The sequence below is a fragment of the Tachyglossus aculeatus genome, chromosome 11 (assembly GCF_015852505.1).
Source record: "Tachyglossus aculeatus isolate mTacAcu1 chromosome 11, mTacAcu1.pri, whole genome shotgun sequence".
Lineage (NCBI taxonomy): Eukaryota > Metazoa > Chordata > Mammalia > Monotremata > Tachyglossidae > Tachyglossus > Tachyglossus aculeatus.
In genome coordinates, this window is record NC_052076.1 from 9,659,813 (window position 1) to 9,680,939 (window position 21,127).

Sequence of the window (21,127 nt, forward strand, 5' to 3'; positions counted from 1 at the left end):
CTCCATGGCCTTTGGCTTCACACAGACTCAGCCCGTTAGATAGGACAGCGGTGGAAGAAGAGAGGTTTGTTCTATCGGGACAGCCTAGCGCTTCCCCCAGGGACACCCAGTGATTGGGAAGGAGCAGAGGTGGGGGGCCAGGAGGTGATTTTACTGGCGGGTCTGTACTCGGTGAGCCAACGCTCCGAGCTTGGGACACTTGGCGTCCTCTGGAATCTAGAGCGTGGCAAGCGGTCTTATCGGAGCTAAGCACCTTAAGTTAAATCAGCCTGGGTGGCCCTGGATTCCAAAAGGAATCCTGTTCTTTTGTGAGGATTCTTTCCCTTCTGATTGGCAGTGATTGTGATCATTTTGGTTTTTGGGCCCGCACAGCCAAGGATGCTTTTAAGTCACCTCTGCCACACGAAAAATCTTCCTTTTCCATACCAGAGCTAGCCACTTCTACCTGCCACTAAATGATGTCAAGGTAGAGATCGGCACAATTACGGTTCTCAGGACCCACACACAAGCAGTGTGGCCTAGTGGATAGAGCACAGTCCTCGGAGTCAGAAGGACCTCCGCCACTTGTCTATGTTACCGTTTGCAAGGCACTTTGCTTCCCTGTGGCTTAGTTCTCTCATTTGTAACAAGGGGATTAAGACTATGAGCCCTATGTGAGACAGGAACTGTGTCCAACTCCATTACCTTGAATCTACCCCAGCGCTTAATACAGTGCCTGGCACATAGTAAGTGCTTAACAAATACCATTTAAACAAAAAATCCCTTTGCTTGGAGTTCAGAAAAGGATTCTTATTGGGCAACCATGGGAGTTACAGTCAGCCGAAGTACTTCTGGAACTGTCCTAACTTCCGTTTGTTTAAAAAGAGAAAAATGGTCCCTTCTGGATTAGAGCAGAAAGCACTACATTTAATCATAAAGAAAACAGCTTGTGCTGTTGGTTTAGTTCTGTTTGCAGAGACATCAGTTTAGACCAGGAACAGAAAGAGTCATGGCCTCTGTTCCCTTGCAGCATGCAGCTGGTGCCACCCGGGAAATCAGCAAAACCCTCCCCGTGCTGCTCACTGTTTGAGAACTGGGGCTGGGCTCACTTGCTGAATCCTGCTCCAGGGAAGGCCAGCCCTGGCCTGGTGGACTACCAAACAGCTGGGAGAGGGAAGATTCCTTCTCGGCTCGTCCCCCACTCCTGCTGGGGTGCAGGGGAGGTGGGGGCGGGGACTGGACCCCACATCTCGGGAGGCTTGTTAGCTGGGCAGAATCCCTGCCGGGGAAGGCAGTTCACTACCACCGCAGGTTTCATTTACTCACATGACCCCCTGCAACCCTGATTTTTGAAGAGGAAATACAAGATCATTTTTGGAAGCAGCGAGAGCAGCACATCCTGGGATAGAAAGAGAAGTGTTTAGAAAGAGCAAAAGCAGCAGGGAAGTTTCTTGGACATATCAGAACATTTAAAAAAATCCTTGGATCCAGGCAGGGGCCAGAGGAGAATGCTTTCCCAAGTGCCCCCTCACCTTTCTCGTCTTTCTTCCCCTCCTTTCCTCCTGCTCCCATTATCTCTATTCTTAAGACAACCTCCCCGATAATAGCCCATCCCCTGTTGCAAAAGTGGGGCAATTATGCAAGTAAACACGGTATTTTCTTTTCCTCAGCTGCACCCACCCAACTCACTTCCAATGAGCAGGGAACGTGTCTTCCAACTTAGGGTACTGTATTCTCCAGCACTTAGTACAGTGCTCTGCATACAGTAAGCACTCAATAAATACCACTAATGAACAACTTTTTGCCCCAGCAAGCACCAGCCTGGCTCCCGGCCAGGATCATGACCTCTGCAGTTTTCCCAGTGACATCTCTTGGGTTGGCTGAAAACAAACTCACAGCCTGAAGAGTGGTGATGGGGAGGGGAGGTGGTGAGGAAGGGGAAGGACAGGGAGAGCAAGCAGGTGCCACCTCACCAGTTCCAGAACCGAGGAGGAGACTCCTCTCCCCACTTCCGGGCGCTCTGGTCGTCATAGCTCCAGTTCAGATGGACAGGCAAAAACTCACCCGTTAGATCGGCAGCCGGGGAAGGGTGAGAATCAAAAAGTCTCTGTATTAACCCTGTGTCTACTGAAAACGCAACATGAACCCTAAGGAAGGGTCAGCAAGGCCTGTTTTGTGACTGTCTTTAAAACTTACTTGCTGGCATTTCAAATCCCCTAGGCAAGAAAATGCCTGTGGATATGTTTTCTTCCATTCAGCCAAGGTTTCAGCCTTGGAGCTGGAAGGGGTCCCAAGGAGGTCACAACATCCTGCCCCAACAGATGTAGTCCAGTGTCGCTCCGACTTGGACAAACTCCTGTCAGGTGCTCGCCCGTCGTGACCTTATGGCGCTCAGAGTCGGTGCTCCTGAGGCGAGACCTACTCCTTCTGAGAAGCCCCACGGGGGCTTTGCTCTTGAGGGCTCCGCAGCTCGGTCCCAGCGGTCCAGGTGGGACTGGCGAGCAGGAGGAGACCCTGCCAGACCAAGTCCCGGGTGGGTCCCACGTCAGTGGCAATCAGCCTCTGTGGTCTTCCAGGATGCTGCAGCTCCTCAGTTCAGCCCGCCGCCGCCGCCTTGGGACTTGGCCGTGTCAGTACAGACGAAGTAGGTGCAGAGCTCGCCCTTGCCCTTGACGTTGATGAGCCCCCGACACGTACACGAGTAGCCCAGCCCCTGCAAAATGCTGCTTGTCTCCTCAGTCACCTGCGAGGGGGCAGAAAGCCAAGCTGTGGGAACCTGATGCCAAGTTGGGTAAGAGTAGGGGGCAAGTGGTCCCCGGGCATTACCTGGATCTTTCCCAGTTCCCCCGTGCTCTCCATCCTGCTGGCCACGTTCACCGTGTTGCCCCAGATGTCATACTGAGGCTTGCGGGCCCCGATGACTCCTGCAATCACTGGCCCGTGGTTGATCCCTGAAGAGAGACCAGAGTTGTGGTTACGCCCCAGGCCGGGGGGACAAGATGGCAGGTGGGCCCTTTCCTAGGAGAACTCACCAACCCGGAGCCGGAAGCTGTTGAAGGAATGGCGGTTGATTCCATCCAGCTTGTTCATGAGGGCGATACTGTAGTCTACCATGATGCCAATGTGGGCGTGCTGCCGCTCCTGATCCTGGGAGGGGGAACAGCAGGTGAGCTGCGGGGCACGGGCACCCGCCCCCATGAACAGCCCAAATCCCCCTGTTCAGTCTCTTCTTCCTTGCAGTCCAAAGCCCTTAATTCCCCCTCAGCGCCCAAGCAGGCAGGGATAGGGGGCTCTGGGACGGGCACAGGCAGCGGGGAGGGCAGTCTCACACCTGATTGTTCTCATGCCCAGGGGTGATGCTCAGCCCCGCGGCCGCCATGTAGGTGCTGCCGATGGTTTTAATCTTCTCCACACCGCTGAATTTGGGTTTTAGCAGCAGCTGTGGACAAAGGGGAAGTGTGAGGAAGGGAGCAAGTGCACCCCTCACCCTCCACACACCAGCCCCTCATTCCCCTGGGGTTTTCCTAGCCCGGGCATCCCGGGGGCGTCAGCTGGGGATGCCCTCCTCTACCCCACCTCATCAAAGTCAGCGATGATCTCATTGAGCAGGCGTAAGCACTCCAGCCCTTCTTTGTTGACGTCGCATTCGGTGTAGAACACTTTGAAGTCCGGGACCGAGGCAAACATCACACAGACGCAGTCGTAAGACTGGTGGTACCAGTCCTGTGCCATGGGAGAGAGAAGGGGGGCAGATGCAGGAGAGGAAAAGTGGAGTTTCCTCCCCCGACCCAGCCCTGCCTGTAGGATGAGGAAGACCTTGTGACGAGGAGATGGGGCCAGCCCAGTCACCACAGACAAACCAGGCACCATGCCACTGTAGCCCATTGCCAACCAGGTGTGCTTCCCGGGGCCTTGAGGGCAGGATGGTGATCTATTTATGAAGGGCTTATTAAGTGCTTAGTGCAGCACCCTACTTAACAGGGGAAGATACGAGATCAGCAGATCCGGTCTTGTCCCTGACGCACCCGAGGCCTGCAGAGGAAGAGGGAGGAGGCATAGATATTTTCTCCCAGTTTTATGGAAAAGGGAATTAAGGCAGCTGGAGGTTAGGCGACAGCCAAGCAGCGTGGTTTAGTGGATAGAGCATGGCCCTGGGAGGCCAAAGGACCTGGGTTTTGATCCCAGCTCTGACACCTGTCTGCTGGGTGACCCTGGACAAGTCACTTCAATTCTCTGTGCCTCATAAGTAAAATGGGGAGACTGTGAGCCCCGTGTGGGACCTAGATTGGGTCCAACCTGGTTAGCTTATATTTGCCCCAGCACTCAGTACAGTGCCTGGTACATAGTAAGCGCTTAAACCCCATTACAGAAACCAGTGACCGAGGTAAGACCAGACCCTGTGTTCCCAGGCTTTTTCCACTGGATTCTCCTGGCTCTTGAAGGTTGGTACTTTTACCGTCAACAATTAAAGCGGAGCCCAGGAAACTGAACTAAGAAGAGGCATGGGAGATTGGGGTCGCTGGGGAGACAGTCTCCTTTGAAACCATCGCAATCAGCACAACGGGCAAGTGAGAGCTTCCCTCCAATCTCCTCGACCTCAGTCCCCTCCTCCTCCAAACCCCAGCCCCAGGATCGGCCTCGCCGAACCCGGCCCCCTTCCCGGACCTCATTCAACTTGTCCCCGATGAAGTGGGCGGCCACGTGGGCGGGCAGCACATTCTCCAGCAGCAGCCGGTTCACGTTCTCCATGGTCTCAAACTCCTCGTGCTCCTTCTTGAACTTGTTCTTCCACAGGTAGTCCAGACGGCTGTAGTAGTCGATCTACAGACAGGGCCCGGAGATGGACCCCCCGCCCCCCCAGCGGCTGCACTCAGAGATCGTCTCCACGGCCCGTCCTCCGAGTGCTGGAGCAAAGGGGGGCCTTGGGGGAGCGTCCCCTCCCCTGGACAGACCACCCCCCTGCCCACAAGGGGCTGGGTCCCAAGCGATCGCGGCCAAAGAGGAAGGAGAGGGGGAGGCAGGCCATCTCGATCCCTACCTGTCTGGACAGCAGGATAAGGGTAACATAAAACAGGACCAGGTACAAATTAATCATAATTCTCAGATCGTTCACAAAAAGAGGATAACTGGATAGAAGGAGAAAGAAAGCAAGGCAGGGTCAGGTCATTAGCAGACTTCTGTGTCGACTCCTTTCGTCCCCACCCGCTCGTTCGTGCTGGTCCACCAGCCTGGCACTCCCTCCACCCACCGCGGGGCTGACTTCACCGACCCTTGTCTGCTTCCCTCCCCCGGGGTTGGGGGGAAGTGAGACGACAGAGCCGGCGGGCAGTCGGCTGAAGGGGTACGGATTCCAGGCAGGGCTTGGGTCAGAGGCAGACCTGTGGACAGGATGGCCTCTGGAAGGCCTGGGCTGTCTGGCCACCGCCTCCACCGGCCTCAGCTCTCCCATCCCACCAGTGGCCAAGCATACCTGGAGGTGGTGTTGGCGCTACTGGCGTTGGTTTGGTTGTGAGCGGGCCAGCAGGCGCCGCAGGCCTCTTCCGGTAGGTGGGTATTGAAGAGGGCAAGGTAAGCGATGACTGCCACCGTCAGCAACAACACCTTAAGCTCCAGGCTCATACGGAGAAACACGGAGCAGGCGATGAGGCCCAGGATACAGCTGTAGGTGTAATACTGAGAAAGAAGGGTAGGGTCAGAGGGAAGACCAAGGCAGCCAAGTCCCCAGAAGGTTCAGGCTCCCAGCACAACAAGAACACCACCTCCTCCAGGAAACCTGCCCAGATTTCCACCCAGTGGCTCTGCTCACCAATATATATATGCACATCATTAACAAAATAAATAGAATAGTAAATATGTACAAGTAAAATAAATACAGTAATATATATATTTATATTACTATACATATTATATTACTATATTATATTATATTATAATATATATTATGTTATATTACATATTATGTATTATGTTATGTTGTATTATGTATATTATATTGTATTATATTATAATATATATTATATTACTATATAATATATATTATATATTGCTAAATATAACTATATATTGCTATATATTACTATATATATTATATTACTATATATATTAATGTATTTATTTTACTTGTACATATTTACTATTCTATTTATTTTGTTAGTGATGTGCATATAGCAGAATGGCTCAGTGGAAAGAGCACGGGCTTGGGAGCCAGAGGTCATGGGTTCTAATCCCAGCTCCGCCACTTGTCAGCTGTGTCACTTCATTTCTCTGTGCCTCAGTTACCTCATCTGTAAAATAGGGATTACAGCTGTGAGCCCCACATGGGACAACCTGACCACCTTGTATCCCACCCCAGTGTTTAGAACAGTACTTCGCACATTGTAAGTGCTTAACAAATACCATCATTATGAGAAGCAGCATGGCTCAGTGGAAAGAGCCCGGGCTTGGGAGTCAGAGGTCATGGGTTCAAGTCCCAGCTCCACCAATTGTCAGCTGTGTGACTTTGGGCAAGTCACAACTTCTCCGTGCCTCAGTTACCTCATCTGTAAAATGGGGGTTAAGACTGTGAGCCCCCCGTGGAACAACCTGATCACCTTGTAATCTCCCCAGTGCTTAGAACCGTGCTTTGCACATAGTAAGCACTTAATAAATGCCATCATCATTATTATTATTATATAGCTTTAATTGTGTTTGTTCTAATGATTTTGACACCTGTCTACATGCTTTGTTTTGTTGTCTGTCTCCCCCCTCTAGACTGTGAGCCCTTCTCTATATGTTGCTGACTTGTACTTCCCGAGCACTTAGTACAGTGCTCTGCACACAGTAAGCACTCAATAAATACGATTGAATGAATGAACGAATGAATGGTCCCCAATGCTTTTGTCATCTCCGCGAATCACACGTGTGGGTTCGTGTTTTGTGCCTCTGACCCTTGCAAGTCTGAATCCCTCATTGGATTGTCAGTTCCTTGAGGGCAGGGACCGGGTCTTCTGGCCACAGTGGGGACTCAGTAAGTGGATGATTGTAAGGTGAAACATTCGTGGCCACCCCTCCCTCCTTCCAGAAGCCATCCCTGATTAATCCCCACTCCAAGCGGCCAGCATCAATCCGATCCAGTCTTTTTCCTCCACCCATTATCCTAATCGCTGAACCAATCGCCAGGTCCACTTTTACGGTAGGTCATCTGTCCATCTGTCTGTCTGCCTCATTTCTGCTTTTAGACTGAGCCTGAGGATAGGGCTGGGTCTGCTCTTTAAGCCATAATCTATTTAAGGCTCTGGAATGTAAGCTTGTTGTGAGCAGGGATTGCATCTACTAACTCTGTTACATTATTAGATTCTACTCATCCAAGCGTTCAGTACAGTGCTTAGCACTCAATAAATCAGCGCTTAGAACAGTGCTTTCCACATAGTAAGCCCTTAATAAATGCCATCATCATCATCTTCATCAAATAATACCCCAGTGACTCCCAGGGCAGACTGCCTCCTCCTTATCTCTGCAGCAAAAATCCAGCCCTGAGGGCATGTCTCTCCCAGGCTCTGCCCCCTTAGCTCCACGCCCAAGGGGGGCTGGCTTTGAAGGAAGGCTTCCTGGATGCTCTCAGAACTAGACTGCAACATTCCCATCTATCCTTCCCATCCATCCTTCACATCCATGAAGACGCCGCCGCTGTCCGGAGCCCCTGCTGTGGGTGGGACGGACCGGCGTGGCAGCCCCCAATACTCCGACTGGCTGAGAGGCTGCCCCGACACCACCCTGACCAGCGGAACACAACCTGTTTAATAATAATAATGTTGGTTTTTGTTAAGCACTTACTATGTGCCAAGCACTGTTCTAAGCACTGGGGGGGATACAAGGTAATCAAGGTTGTCCCACATGGAGCTCACAGTCTTAATCCCCATTTTACAGATGAGGGAACTGAGGCACAGAGAAGTTAAGTGACTTGCCCAAAGTCACACAGCTGACAAGTGGCAGAGGTGCGATTAGAACCCATGACCTCTGACTCCCAAGCCCATGCTCCTTCCATTGAGCCACGCTGCTTCCCCTCTTCCCTCTCATGGAAGGGGTCTCAGTGGCCAGAAAGCCTCCCCCCAACCAAGACCGGACCCTGGGAAGCCGCCCTGCAGTCCGGCTGGCTTTGGAAGCTCTGAGGTACAGCAGGATGTGGCGCAGTGGAGAAGTTCCGGGCTGGGAGGCCTTGGGAAAGCCCCCTACCCACTTTGAGATCAAGGGAGAAGACATCCTGCCCTCTGTGAGATCAAGGGGGAGGATGCCCTGCCCCGTGGAGACCTTGAGAGGACAAATGGGAAGAGACCAGAGTCAGGCTGGGCTGTCCCTGGGATGGGGCGGAGGTATTCTGGCCTGGCAATTGTCCGGGAACCGAGCCACTCCCACCAGCCCCACTGGTGTCACCCATGGCCACTCTGCCACTCATGAACACGGTCTACATCCCTGCCTCGCCGGATCCTTTCTCCGACCCTTCTGCTGTTAAACCGGCTGTAGGTTTGTCTTCCCCCTGTTCCCTCTGTAATTTACAATTGGGATCAACCTGCGTCCCCCAGTGAATCAAAACCCACTAAGGGCAGGGACCAGGTCTTCCCAATTTCTTCCGTCCTCTCTACTGTACTCTGGGACCCAGCGGGTGGGCGCTCAATGGATGATGTTGAGTTAAACTGAAAGTGAAGCTCAAAGCTCTACTCACAGGGTAAAAGATGTTCTCCCGGGCAGGACACAGGCTCGTCAGGTTTCCAACCGGCTGTGGGGTCTGGAGAGGGAAGCGAGAGCCATTTGGGAAGACTGTGGAACTGTGGAGAGTAAGTGAGGCCCAGGTTCCTATTGACCTGGAAGTTCTGCTCCCTAAGCACCAGAGTTTGGTGGCTTCCCCATCAGACACCAGAGAGGGCCTCAAATGACCCACGATGGAAAATAATAATAATACTAATAATAGAGCTATTATTTAAATGCTTCCACTCTGTAAAGCACTGTGCAGAAACACTGAGGTATTCAGTCATTCAATTGCATTTATTAAGAGCTTACTGTATGCAGAGCACTGTACTAAGCGCTTGGGAGAGTACGATATAAGAGACATTCCCTGCCCACAACAAGCATTCAGTATGGAGGAGGGGACAGACAAAAATATAAATAAATAAATAAATTACAGATATGTACATAAGTGTTGTGGGACTGAGAGGGGGGATGAATAAAGGGAGCATTTCAGGGAGACAGAGGGGAGTGGGAGAAAAGGAAAGGAGGGTTTATTCAGGGAGGAGATGTGCCTTCAATAAGGCTCGGTGATGGAGGGGGGTGACAGTAACTGTCGGATATGAGGAGGGGGGCATTCCAGGCCAGAGGCAGGACGTGGGCAAGAGGTCAGCGGTGAAATACACGAGACCGAGGGACAGTGAGAAAGTTGCCATTAGAGGAGCCAAGTGTGTGGGCTGGGTTGTAGTAGGAGAGTAGCAAGGTGATGTAGGAGGGGGCACGGTGACTGACTGCTTTAAAGCCAACGGTGAGGAGTTTTTGTTTGATGCGGAAGTGGACGGGCAACCACTGGAGGTTCTTGAGGAGTGGGGAAACATGGCCTGAATGTTTTTTGTAGAAAAATGATCTGGGCAGCAGAGTGAAGTATGGATGATGATTGGAGTGGGGAGGTCAGCAAGTTGGCTGATGCAGTAATCAAGGCAGGATAGGAGGAGTGATTGAATTAGTGTAGTAGCAGCTGGGGCAGAGAGATAAGGGCAATGCTGTCAAGCTGAACTGAAAGTGAAGCCCAGAGCTCTACTCACAGAGTAAAAGACGTTCTCCCCGGCGGGACACTGACTCGTCAGGTTTCCATTTGGCTGCGGGGGCTGGTGAGGGAAGAAGAACCATTTTGGGGTGACTGTGGAATCTAAAGTGTGGGTGAGGCCTGGGGCCCTAGAGACCTGGAAGTTCTGCTCCCTTTAGTACCAGAGTTTGGTGGCTTTCCTAAGGGCCACAAGAGAGGGCCTCAAATGACTTACGAAGGACAATAATAATAACAATAATGATAGGGCTATTTGTTAAGCATTTCCATGATGACAAGCACTGTGCAGAAACACTGAGATAGGTAGATCGATCAGATCGTCCCATCAGGGGCTCCCTGTCTAAGGAGGAGGAAGACCAGTATTAAATCCCCATTTTACACATGAGGAAACTGAGGCGCAGAGAAATGAAAGGACTTGCCAAAGGCAGCACAACAGAGAAGAGATGGGGCCAGGATTATAACCCTGATTTTCTGACCCAGGCTCTTTCACAAGGCTCCAGTCCTCCTCTGGCTTCAAGCATACCATTCTTGCGGCTCAGTCTCTGCTTCGCTCCTAACCCCAACTAGAGGAAGCCTCGGGACCTCCTTGTGACAAACACTAGCCAAGAAGAAAAACAGACTTTAAAGGAATTTCCCAACGATGTTGGCTACTTCCCTTAGAGCCAGTGAAAAAGGGTAAACTCCTTGTGGGCAGGGAATGTATCTGTTGTTATAGTGTACTTTCCCAAGTGCTTAGTACAGTGCTCTGCACATAGTAAGCGCTCAAATACTAATGAATGAATAAAAGACAGGCAGTCAGGGATACGATCTCAGATCTGCCCGTCCTGCTGGCTGACCTGGGGCAAGGCCTATCATTCCTCTTGACCTCAGTTTTCCATCTGCGCAGTGGGGAGAATAAAACCCAGCCCCCAGGGAAAAACCGAGCGTTGCCCAAATCCGAAGGGTGAAATGACCCCTTGGCGCCCGCCCAATGGATGGAGACTATTGTATTATGCTCTTCCGAGGGCTTAGTATGTGCTCTCAGTGCTCAGGACCTATCACTGATTTTTGACTCTCCCAACCCCCCGGGAGCAAGACCCAGCTCTGCCAGGCTGGAGAGCTCGGGAGAGGCTTACCAGGTTGAAGATGGCAATGACCAGCAGGCTGCCGATAGTCAGGACCTCCAAGACCAGGCGCACCACTGGCATCCCCTCCACCTTCTTGGAGAGGGCCCCGAGTCGCTGTAGGGAAGACCACTGGGGGCAGAACCTCTGCAAGCAAACAAGAGCCCCGGCCAGGCGGTGCGGTCAGGCTGGACAGAGGCACAAAATTGACCATAGAGCCCCACTCCAACACCACCATCCAAAGCGGATGCTGGAACACTGGACCCCAACTAGGGAAGGACCCCCAAAATACCCCCAAACTGCAGGTGTCCTGGGGAATGAAGGGTCAGAGTTCAATGCAACAAGCCCAGGAGGGAGGGCGGCTGCTCTCTGGTGTCAACCCACCACCTGCCCTTGGGCTTGAGCTGGAGAGGTCCAGGTGGTGGACCAACTGACCAGGCATCTGTCAGAGAAGCAGACCCCCAGGACAAGCAGGAGGAGGACGGCGACGATCCCAAACGAGGTGCCCAACTCTGCATTTCTGAAATGAGAACAACCCCCACCAACGGCTCCTGGTCAGAATGATGGGGCGACAGGGAGCCACCAGTCTGACCCCCGTCCCCTGCATCCCTCACCCCCAACAGCTGGACCCCTGCATGGCCCTCCAGGCCAGGGCCGGGACTCGAAAAGCAGCACTCCCTGACCTTCCCCGGCAGGGACACCACCCTCAGAGTTGGGCCGGCAGCCCCAAACCGAGACCCTTGCCCTTGTCTTATGCTTCTCTCCGGATTACACTGGCAAGCTCCCAGTGGCTGGCCAATCAAGTAGTGGTATTTCCTGACTGCTTACTGTGTGCAGAGCACTATACTAAGCACTTGGGAGAGTACCCATTGGTTCATCACTCTACTGCTTCACTCCACCCTGTTCTGTGAATTTTGTGCCTTACCCCCACCCTCCACCCAACCCGAACCCACCCCATATGTGTGTGCGTGTTTGTGATGGAGAGGTTTCCTTATGATAGACAAAAGAGCTAGGATTCAGCATAGAGAGGTGGGTGGTAGGAGGTGGGTGGGTGGGAAGAGTGGAGAGAAGTGTGAGGAGGAGGGAAGGGCAGAGGATAAGAGAAAGGGGGAAGAAAAGAAGTGCGGAGAGAAAGAAATTGATTCCAGGAATTCCTCCCTCTGCAGATCTCAGAGGACCTGAGCAGGGATGACTTAGCACTGTGGTATAAGAGCTAAGTCTCCCCAGAACCGTGCTCCCTGGTGAAGCACAGACTATCCCATGGCAGCTGTAACTAACAACCTATGTTTCGCCCGCTTTTCTCTGAATCTTGGCACCGGTTTCCACTAAGCCAGGGAAGACTCAGGATTTGTCATTGAAATGTGGAGAAACATCAACTTCCAAGGGATCAATAAGAATACTGCGTGAGACTAATGCCAATGTAGGCAAAATTTAGGCAAGTACAAACCTGGCAGTTCCTTGAGGAGAACAGGGCTCGGGCAAAGCACCCAAAGGCAGAGCTGACACAGCGGCCTTTTAAGGGTGGAGCCTCTTGTCATTGCAAGAGGGAAGTGGGTCCCTGGGGCCTGAGGCCCAGAGCAGTGACCCCAATACCCTGTCCTAGGGGCACTCTTACACTCCTGTTGCTTTTGTGTGGCCTGGCTTTTGGAGACATCCCAGTGGAGGCCAATGGTTCAACACTTCTTCTGTCCTCACCTCCATCCCACCCCAACCTTGTTGCCCCATCTCACCCGGAACCCAAGCCGAACTTCTAATGAAATGCAAAGGAAAAGCAGCTTACTTGGGCATCACCAGGAGCTGTATGAAGAGGAGGCAGAGGAAGATGAAGCTGGCGCAGGCGAAGTAGTTGCGGACCTCAGTGACAGGCATGAAGCGGTACTGGAAGAAAAGCGGCAGGTTCCTTCAGTGAGGGTGGAAGGAGCCTCCTGGGGGCAGTGACAGAGGGAGGGCAGGACCCAGGCCCTGCTGAGGGTGTGGGTGGAGGGCAGGGCGAGGACAGGCCCACTAGCCAAAATCCGAGCCACACAATCACCAAGACTGGGGCATGCTGGGTACAGAAGCATTCAGGACAGCTGAGAACATCCCACCGTGGTGGGCTTAGCTGGGACGGCATACTCTGGGAGGGCTTCCTGGAGGAAGGGACTATTTAGTGATGAGAGAAGACGCTGTCCCATCTCAGCAACTGGGTGTGAGGAGGCTTCAAGCTGCCTCTCTCCTAGACACCACGCTACCTCTTGTGCTCACCTGTTTTGTTATATTGTACTCTCCCAAGTGCTTAGCACAGTGCTCTGCAGACGGTAAGCATTCAATAACGACAAATGACTGACAACTACAGGGTGGTGCCATTGGCTTCCCAGAGGCCTTTTTTTAAAATTCATTCAATCATACTTATTAAGTGCTTACTGTAGAGCACTGTACTAAGTGCTTGGGAAAGCACAATACAACCATAAACAGTGACATTCCCTGCCCATAACAAGTTCACAGCCTAGAGAAGGGGGAGACAGACATCAACACCTTAGCCTACAGGCAACCACACTGGAGACGGAGCCAGTGACCCGGCCATGGCCAAGGTACCCCAGCCTGAGAGTCAGAAGGGAAAATGGTGGGAGAGAGTCCGGGGTCCCCTAGACCCATATAGGCTTGCCAGATGAAAACCAGCTAAACCCTTACCACACTCAAGGGGTGTGATTTTAGTGTCTCTCTCTCCACCTCTAGACTCTAAGCTCCCTGAGGGTAGGGATCATACCTATTAACTCTATTGTATTATACTCTCCCAAGTGTTAAGTACAGCACCATGCACACGGTAAGCGCTCAGCAAATGCCATTGTTTGGGAGAGTTGGACGGGGGTGGGGGTGGGCCGTGGTCTCAGTTTCCCCCAGGATTTGGTTGGGGGGGTGGCTTGTGTCTGGGTTCTAATCCCGGATCCACCACTTGCCTGCCGTGTGAACTTGGGTAAGTCCCTTTACCTCTCATCTGCAAAATTGGGGTTCACTACCTGTTCTTCCTCTTTAAGAATGTGGGCTCCATGTGGGACAGGGTCAGTGTCAGTGTCTGACCTGATTGTCTTGTATCTACCCCAGTGCTTAGCTCAGTGCTTGGCACATGGTAAGCGTTGAAGAAATGCCACAACTCTTATTATCACCCATTGTGCCAGAAGGAGGGCAGGGGACTCTCTGCCTGGCTTAGGGGATCGAGGCCAACTCACCTCCTTCTCCAAGCCTTTCTCCACGAAGAACATCCCGACTGCGCAGAAGTCTCCTGACTTGCTGCAGCACGGTCTGCAAGGAGATGAGTCGGGCGCCACTCAGACAGCGGCCCCCAGGCCCTTGGGCTCCCGCAGGCCAGAGAAATGGGGTTCAAGGAGAAGTGGGGAGGCACTGGAGCCCAGCCACTGCAGTGGCTCCCCCAAAACCTGCCCGCCCCAAAAGGCAATCCTCATCGTCTCCTCTGCCCTGCAATGGCGTCCGAAGGGCAGAGCTGGGGGCCCAAGGGAGCATCAACCTGCACTGGCTCGAGCTCATCCGGAGGCTTCCCGGACACACCTACGGAGCTGGGGGAGGAAATGGGGAGGGGGTTCCCCGAAGGGCAAGCAGCCAGCCTGGTCGGGTCAGCCTGCCCCGGGAGCCTCCCACTGCTGGGTCACTGACTCAGGGCCCCGGGGAACTGGCAGTGACGTTGGCTTTCATGAGCAGCTGCCCCACCCAGGGTGGGGAGGAGCCGGAGCCACGGGGTCAAGGGGTAGAGGCGTGAGAGACTCAGAGGGCCTGGGAATCGTCTGCAGAGCCCAACAAGGAGGGGAGATGCCCTGAGGGCCCCCTGCTGTCTCCCCAGAGGTGCTTTTTAAGTGTTTGTTAATAATAATAATAATAATAATAATAATAATAATAATGATGATGATGGTATTTGTTAAGCGCTTACTATGTGCAAAGCACTGTTCTAAGCGCTGGGGGGATACAAGGTGATCAGGTTGTCCCACTTGGGAGGGAGCAGGGATGGCAGCAGGGATGGTGTTTTCCAACAATATTGTCCTCTCCCAATACTGCCCTCACTCTGGTCATTGCTTGGTTGACTGAGTCAGTGCAAAGGGGCAGATGGTTTGCTGAGGGGAGGGGACGACACCACAGCCCAGCCCAGTCCTAACTGTGCTGGGGCCAGCTCGTGGCCGGTGGACGCTGGCCGATACTCACTTGGCTGAGCTGAGCCCCTCGATGGTAGACATCATCTCCTCATCATAGGAGTTGTCTTCGGCCCGGTCCCCTGGGGCCCTGTCTCTGCAACGAGACCCCGCTGCAGAGCGTTACATGCGCACTCCCGTCCCGCTGCACCCCGGCCCAGAGAGCAACCCTCGCCCTCCCTTTCTGGACCTCTGGCTTTCCGGGGTCCACCTGGTCTCACCATGGCAGAAGCAACATGGTGAAGTTGGACAGAACACTGGCCTGGGAGTTAGATGGTCATGGGTTCTAATCCCATCTCAGCCATCTGTCTGCTGCGTGACCTTGGACAAGTCACTTTCTCTGGGCCTCAGTTACCTCATCTGTAAAATGGGGTTTGAGACTGTGAGCCCCACATAGGACAAAGGACTGTGTCCCACCCGATTTGCTTGTATCCACCCCAGCGCTTAATACAGTACGTGGCACATAGTAAGCACTTAACTAATGTCATAATGATCACTATTATTATCACAGGGTCAGCCCCTGGAGGGAGGGGCTGGGTGTTCCCCTCCACCATCCCTCCCCACGGTTTCTGCTTCATGGCTTTCTCCGGGGTTGCTCAGCACCGACGGTGGGCCCGAGGATGGCTGGGCACATCCTGCCAGCCTCCCAGACAGAGCACAGCAGAAGAGGGCCGGACCAGACGGCTGCTGGGCTTCTCCAGGGGCCAGCCCGGCCCACCTCACTGCCGGTCTCCCCCAGGGGCTGTCCCAACCCATCCTGCTGCCAGCCTCCCTCAGGGTCCAGCCCGGCCCTTTGCCAGGCTTGGTCCAATCAATCAATCCGAGGGTCTCTCATTTTGACTTACTTCTGGGCTCCCCCAGGGGTCGGCCCCCCCGTCCGCTGTTGGGCTCAATCAGTCAATCAATCAATCTTAGATTCCCTCATTCTGACTCACTGCCAGGCTCCCCCAGGTTCCGGGCCGGCCTGCTGCCAGCCTCAATCCATCAATCCATCAGAGTCTCACTCATTCTGACTGCTCCCCCAGTGGCCAGCCCAGCCCACCTGCTGCTGGACCCACTCAAAGAATCAATCAATCAATTAATTGAAAGCTCCCTCATTCTGACTCCCTGCCGGGCTCCCCCACTGCCCTGGCCTAGCCCCACCTGAAACGGCCTAACGGGGCAGGGGGAAATAGGGAGGAATGTTCCAGTCCAGCAGCCACCAGCTTCGCCTTCCTGCCCTCCTGATCTCCCTCCCTCCTGGGCCCAGCTCACCTGTCAGCTGCCCTCCGACGACCGATAGCCTGCAAGGGGATGGCCTGAAAGGGGACAAAAGGGGAGGGGGTGAGCCATCCTGGGAGTAGGGAGGAGGTGTAGCCAAAATGGGGGATTTTTTTTTAAAACTTGATTTTGTAACTGCACTTTGCTTTCCCAAAGTGCTTCCCATCCGTTATTTTCCTCCTTTCTCTTCGCATCACAGTGAAGAGAGGGAGTCACAATCCGCATTTTACTGAGGAGGAAGCCAAGACCCAAAGAGGTTACGTAACCCGCCCTGGTCACACAGCAGGACGGGAGCAACTTAGGGCCAGAACCCACGGGACCCAGTGGAAAGAGCACGGGCCTGGGAGTCAGCGGACCTGAATTCTAATCTATTTCTGTCACTTGTCTGCTGGGTGACCTTAGGCAAATCATTTCACTTCTCTGTGCCTCAGTTACCTCCTCTGTAAAATGGGAATTAAGGCTGTGAGCCCTCTGTGGGACAGGGACTGTGTCTAACTTGATTATCTTCTATCTACCCCAGTGCTTAGTACAGTGCCTGGCACACAGTAAGCACTTAACACCATAGAAAAAAAAAAGTCTCCCACCTCTCAGACCTATGCCTTTACCCCTGGATCTGGGTGCCCCAACATCCTCTTCCCGGGAAGTGATTTTGATTCCATACAGCTTCCCAGACTGGCACTAGGTCAGACTGGCTCCTTCCTCTGTCCCAGGGAATAACCCCATCCCAGGGAAGAGCCCCCTCCCTGGCCCCGCTCCCCAAAGGCCGCCTCACGTTGGTCCTCTTGCCGCCGGGAATGGAGACCTCGCTGCTCAGACTCTCCCGGTGGTTCAGGTGGGCAAATGGCCGGGCGGCCCCCCAAGACTCCAGATAGCGCGTCATGCGGACGGATGCCCGCATCTTCAGGGCATCGTTGACCCTCGGCTTGGGCAGGTGTTGGGGGTGGGCCGGGAGTGGCTGCCTGCGCTGCTGCGATGTGGGAGCAAACCAGTGTCCGTCCGGGGCTCCTCCACCCCGGGCACCCCCCCACCGCAGTCCAGACCCCCCCATTCCCCATGTGCCCCCGCTCATCTCTCAAGGAGCCGGAGGATGGAAGGAAGAGCCCATGCAGCACAGGCAAGCAGCTGCATCTGCTCGGGACTCTCGACACCAACTTGGCCAGTGGCCACTGCCTCATTCTGTAGCCTGACCAGAAGGCGAGGGACCCCCAAATTCCATGCCTGCTCTGTGGCCTACACCCACAGAATGGCAGGGGCATCAGTGGCCCAAACATCCAGCATGCTTTAGGGCTTGCTCCAGACCCAAGGCAGGCAGGGCAGGCCAGGACCGGAGGTTTGTCCTGATGCCGGCTGCCGGCCGACCTTCTCAGAACAGATGCCCCCACCCTGTTTCAGGCCCCGGCCACTCCCTCCTTCCCCAGCTGGGGTGGCATGGGACAGATGCACCAGCCTGGGGGTCTCTGGGACCATCCAAATCCCCCAGGCCCCACAGAGCCCTCAGGACCCAGAATCCCGGCCCATCTGCAGGCCGCTTTGTCATTGGTTCATTCCATGAAGCACTTTCCCATCCCCAGTGGAAGAGGCTGAAAAACTGGGAAAACTTGGAGAGCCACAAGTGTTGAACACACTGCCCTACTGGCTGCTCCCCTGTCCCTGATGTCAGGCAGTCAGTCAGTGGGTGGAATGGAGAGACACTGCCCCACTTGGGCCCGGCCAGGTCCAATTGGAGTTCAGGGCTCACAGTCCCCTCAGCAGCCGCCAACACACCCAAAGCTAGCTGGGGACTGGGGGAACGGCTAGCGGTCTAGACCACGAGGGTCCCTTAGCCTCTTAGCTGAGCCCAGCTCCGGCCGGGTCCGGTCCAGGCCATGGGGATGCTGGCGACTAGGCCGCTTACGCTATCCAGAAACCAAATTCCCCAGGCCAACCCCATTGGGCAGCCAGGGCCAAGAGAGAGAGAGCAGGAGCTTGGTAACAGATGGACAACATTCCTGTCTGGGCCCCAAGGATGATTCATTAGATCCGCATACAGATGTCCTGGAAAAAGTACTGTTTGTCAGAGGAGAATATCAGAAGCCCCCGGGGCCTAGCACCAATGAAGGCGGGGGAGAGGAAGGGGCCCGGGACTGGGCACGGGGGATACCTGGGTCCTAACACAGAGCCACCACTAATACCCTGGAAAGGGGGTGGCCAGGCTGAACCCACCACCCGGCGAAACCACCCATCAAAACCAGTCCTCGGGCAAATCAAAAAGAACAGCCGAAAGTGCTGACGACTACCAGCTCTCAGGCAAGCAGGACAGATGCTTATTGTTTGGATCAGCTTGTTTCCAGTGGGGATTTAATAGCCACAGCACATGAAACTGCTCAGGGTCTAAAACACGCTGCCGGGGCCTATTATTCCTGAGAACAAAAGAGGATCTTTTTGTGAGAGACAAAACTAAAACAAAATAGCCTAATAGCTAATTAATCATCTTCAGAAACTCCGAGTTCTGGGATTGCTAGATTGCTCTGGGAAAGAGGAAGGGAAGGAGGGAGGGAGACAGAGAGGGAGGGAGAAAGGGAAGGGAGGACAGACCAACAGATGTGAAAAAGATAAGCTGGCAGAAAGATGAATAAAAATCATACTGTTCTCCCTCTAGATTGTAAATTCATTGTGGGCGGGTAACATGTTTATCAACTCTGTTGTATTGTAGTTTCCCAAGTGCTCAGTAAATACCACTGACTGATTGATTCAGACAGGAATATCCAAATTCACCTTCTATTCTGGGAAACAGAATCACAAAATGCTCCCCAAATCCTTACCATCAAACTGCAGGGGCACCTAGCAAAACCTGAAGGAGGTAGGTATGAGATGAACAAAAGGAGTCACTTCTTCGCCCAGAGGGTAGTAAACATACGAAATGGTCACCCCAGAAAGCTGGACAGGCAGCATGATTGGCAGGTGAGAGGGGGTTGGCTAAATCACTGGGACGGGGAAGGGGGGGCAGACCTTAGGGATGCCAAGAGGAAAAGAGGCACTTGATGATCCATCCCTAACCAGAAGGGCAACCATCACCCGGTTCTCGCAAGCAGCCAGGAGCCACTGTTGGAGCTGAGGAACCAGGGGCCTGGCTCTTGGCCTTTTGTTCTGACGAATCAGGAAACCGGAGATGATCTGGGACTTGAACTGAAATTTCCTACCGAGCTGATTTTTGACCTGGTTCGACAGTGGCCCAGAAAACAAGATTCCCGAAGCTCAGGAGGCCCACTTACCCGCCCGCCCTTGACAGCACAGAGCAAACAGAGAAGGGGGAAGCAATCCAAGGAGGCAGCTGGGTAAGTGGGACAAGGAAAACCCTGCAGACGCCTGGATCGCCTAGGAGTCACGTCTCTGGATCAGTGCCTGTCTCGGCTTCCTGAGCAGCTCAGACCTGTCTCTCTGCCACCCGGGCTACTGGCACCGGGGCGCCTGGCAAAATCAGCACCTCCGGTTTTCAGGACGGGCAGCCCGGCTCGGCACAACAGGGGCCGCGGGGCCTGGCAGACACCCCACCTTCCCTGCATCAACAGCTCCTCCACCCTGGCACACCCCGTAACCCAGCAGCACTGAGCCAACGTTCTCCACCTCTTTTGCTCCTCTCCCTCCCAGCATGGGTCTGCCAGTACCAAACCCGACCACGTGGCTGCTGGGGCCAGGGGCGTGGCGAGTCCACCCGCCAAGAGCCTTGGCCTGGACGTAAGCACCACAGGAAGTGCCAACCTACGCAGCTCATATCTGCTTGGCATTTTAACCGCCTTCCACCCACCCAAACCTGGTGGTTGGGGCCACAGACGTCAACTGACCGGAAGGAGTTTTGTGCTGAAGACTAAAAGCTCACAGCTCCTCCGGGAGGCCCTCCTAGGTTATCCCCATCTAGAAGCTGCAGTCACCCCGATCGCTCTAGTGAGAACCTCCACCCTTAAAGAGATATCTGCTCCACCTCTTTGGGGTGCTGCCACCCAGGTTCTAGTTAATATATTTGGGGATGGATATTAGGTCTACTCACCTCTCCCAACCCCCATCCCCTTAGACTGTAAGATCCTCAAGGACAGTGGCTGCCGGGACTCATTCTTCCTTCCCCTGGATACAGTGTTCTGCTCCCAGAAGGTCCTTGGTGCTCCCCGAGTCAGGACTGGGCAGACTCTTCTCCCAGCCCTCAGAGTTGTCTGTTCTCCCAGCCATCATCCCCCCAGCCCTGCCTCAGGGTGCCCACTCTGCCCACTCACCACCTACCCTCGGATCGATCACCAAGTAGGTCTGGATATTCATTTCCTTCAGGTAGGCATCCCGCAGCTGCCCATTTCCCTCCTCCACCTCGTATTCCTTGTCCAGGTGGCTCAGGGTGGCTTCAGTGATGTGCACCCGGCTGCAGGGGGAGGGAAACCAACAGCCCGGAAGGACCCTCAGGGGCCGCCTCAGACCGGCTGCACCCAGGGCTCAGACTCCCGGACCACCACATAGCCGAGCCCCCCAGCCACTTCTCAGCGTGCCCTCCTCCCCAACCTGCCTCCTCAGAATGGGGAACGCTGGGAAGGCCACAGTTGTAGCCGTCACTATTATGTTTTTTTTTTTTTTATGGTATTTGTTAAGCCCTTGCTCTGTGTCAGGCACTGTTCGAAGTGCTGGGGCAGATACGACGTAATCAGGTCCCACAGGGAGCTCACAGTCTTAATCCCCATTTTACAGATGAGGCAAGTGAGGCCCAGAGAAGTGAAATGACTTCCCCAAGGTCACGAAGCAGACAAGTGGCAGAGATGGGATTAGGACTCAGGTTCTTCTGACTCCCAGGCCCGGGCTCTATCCAGATGGAT

General features: G+C 54.0%; 1 protein-coding gene across 2 annotated transcripts in view; it reads right to left on the reverse strand.

Moving 5' to 3' along the window:
* Window positions 1–681: 681 nt before the first annotated feature.
* Window positions 682–21,127, reverse strand: part of ADCY7 (adenylate cyclase 7) — a 55,999-nt gene continuing 35,553 nt past the window's right edge. Inside the window, exons 10-27 of one of the 2 annotated variants that reach the window (XM_038753760.1) lie at window positions 20,550–20,682; window positions 17,071–17,265; window positions 16,293–16,336; window positions 15,052–15,129; window positions 14,070–14,142; window positions 12,644–12,741; window positions 11,299–11,383; window positions 10,876–11,010; window positions 9,762–9,824; window positions 8,678–8,740; window positions 5,450–5,652; window positions 5,018–5,105; window positions 4,645–4,800; window positions 3,556–3,702; window positions 3,311–3,418; window positions 3,012–3,126; window positions 2,806–2,930; window positions 682–2,722 (exon numbers count right to left, since the gene is read on the reverse strand). In XM_038753760.1, the coding sequence (XP_038609688.1) occupies window positions 2,570–2,722; window positions 2,806–2,930; window positions 3,012–3,126; window positions 3,311–3,418; window positions 3,556–3,702; window positions 4,645–4,800; window positions 5,018–5,105; window positions 5,450–5,652; window positions 8,678–8,740; window positions 9,762–9,824; window positions 10,876–11,010; window positions 11,299–11,383; window positions 12,644–12,741; window positions 14,070–14,142; window positions 15,052–15,129; window positions 16,293–16,336; window positions 17,071–17,265; window positions 20,550–20,682 (2,062 nt within the window). In that variant the 3' untranslated portion in view covers window positions 682–2,569. Of the gene's footprint in view, window positions 2,723–2,805; window positions 2,931–3,011; window positions 3,127–3,310; window positions 3,419–3,555; window positions 3,703–4,644; window positions 4,801–5,017; window positions 5,106–5,449; window positions 5,653–8,677; window positions 8,741–9,761; window positions 9,825–10,875; window positions 11,011–11,298; window positions 11,384–12,643; window positions 12,742–14,069; window positions 14,143–15,051; window positions 15,136–16,292; window positions 16,337–17,070; window positions 17,266–20,549; window positions 20,683–21,127 lie in introns of both variants that reach the window. The other variant, XM_038753759.1, reaches the window with a different exon arrangement.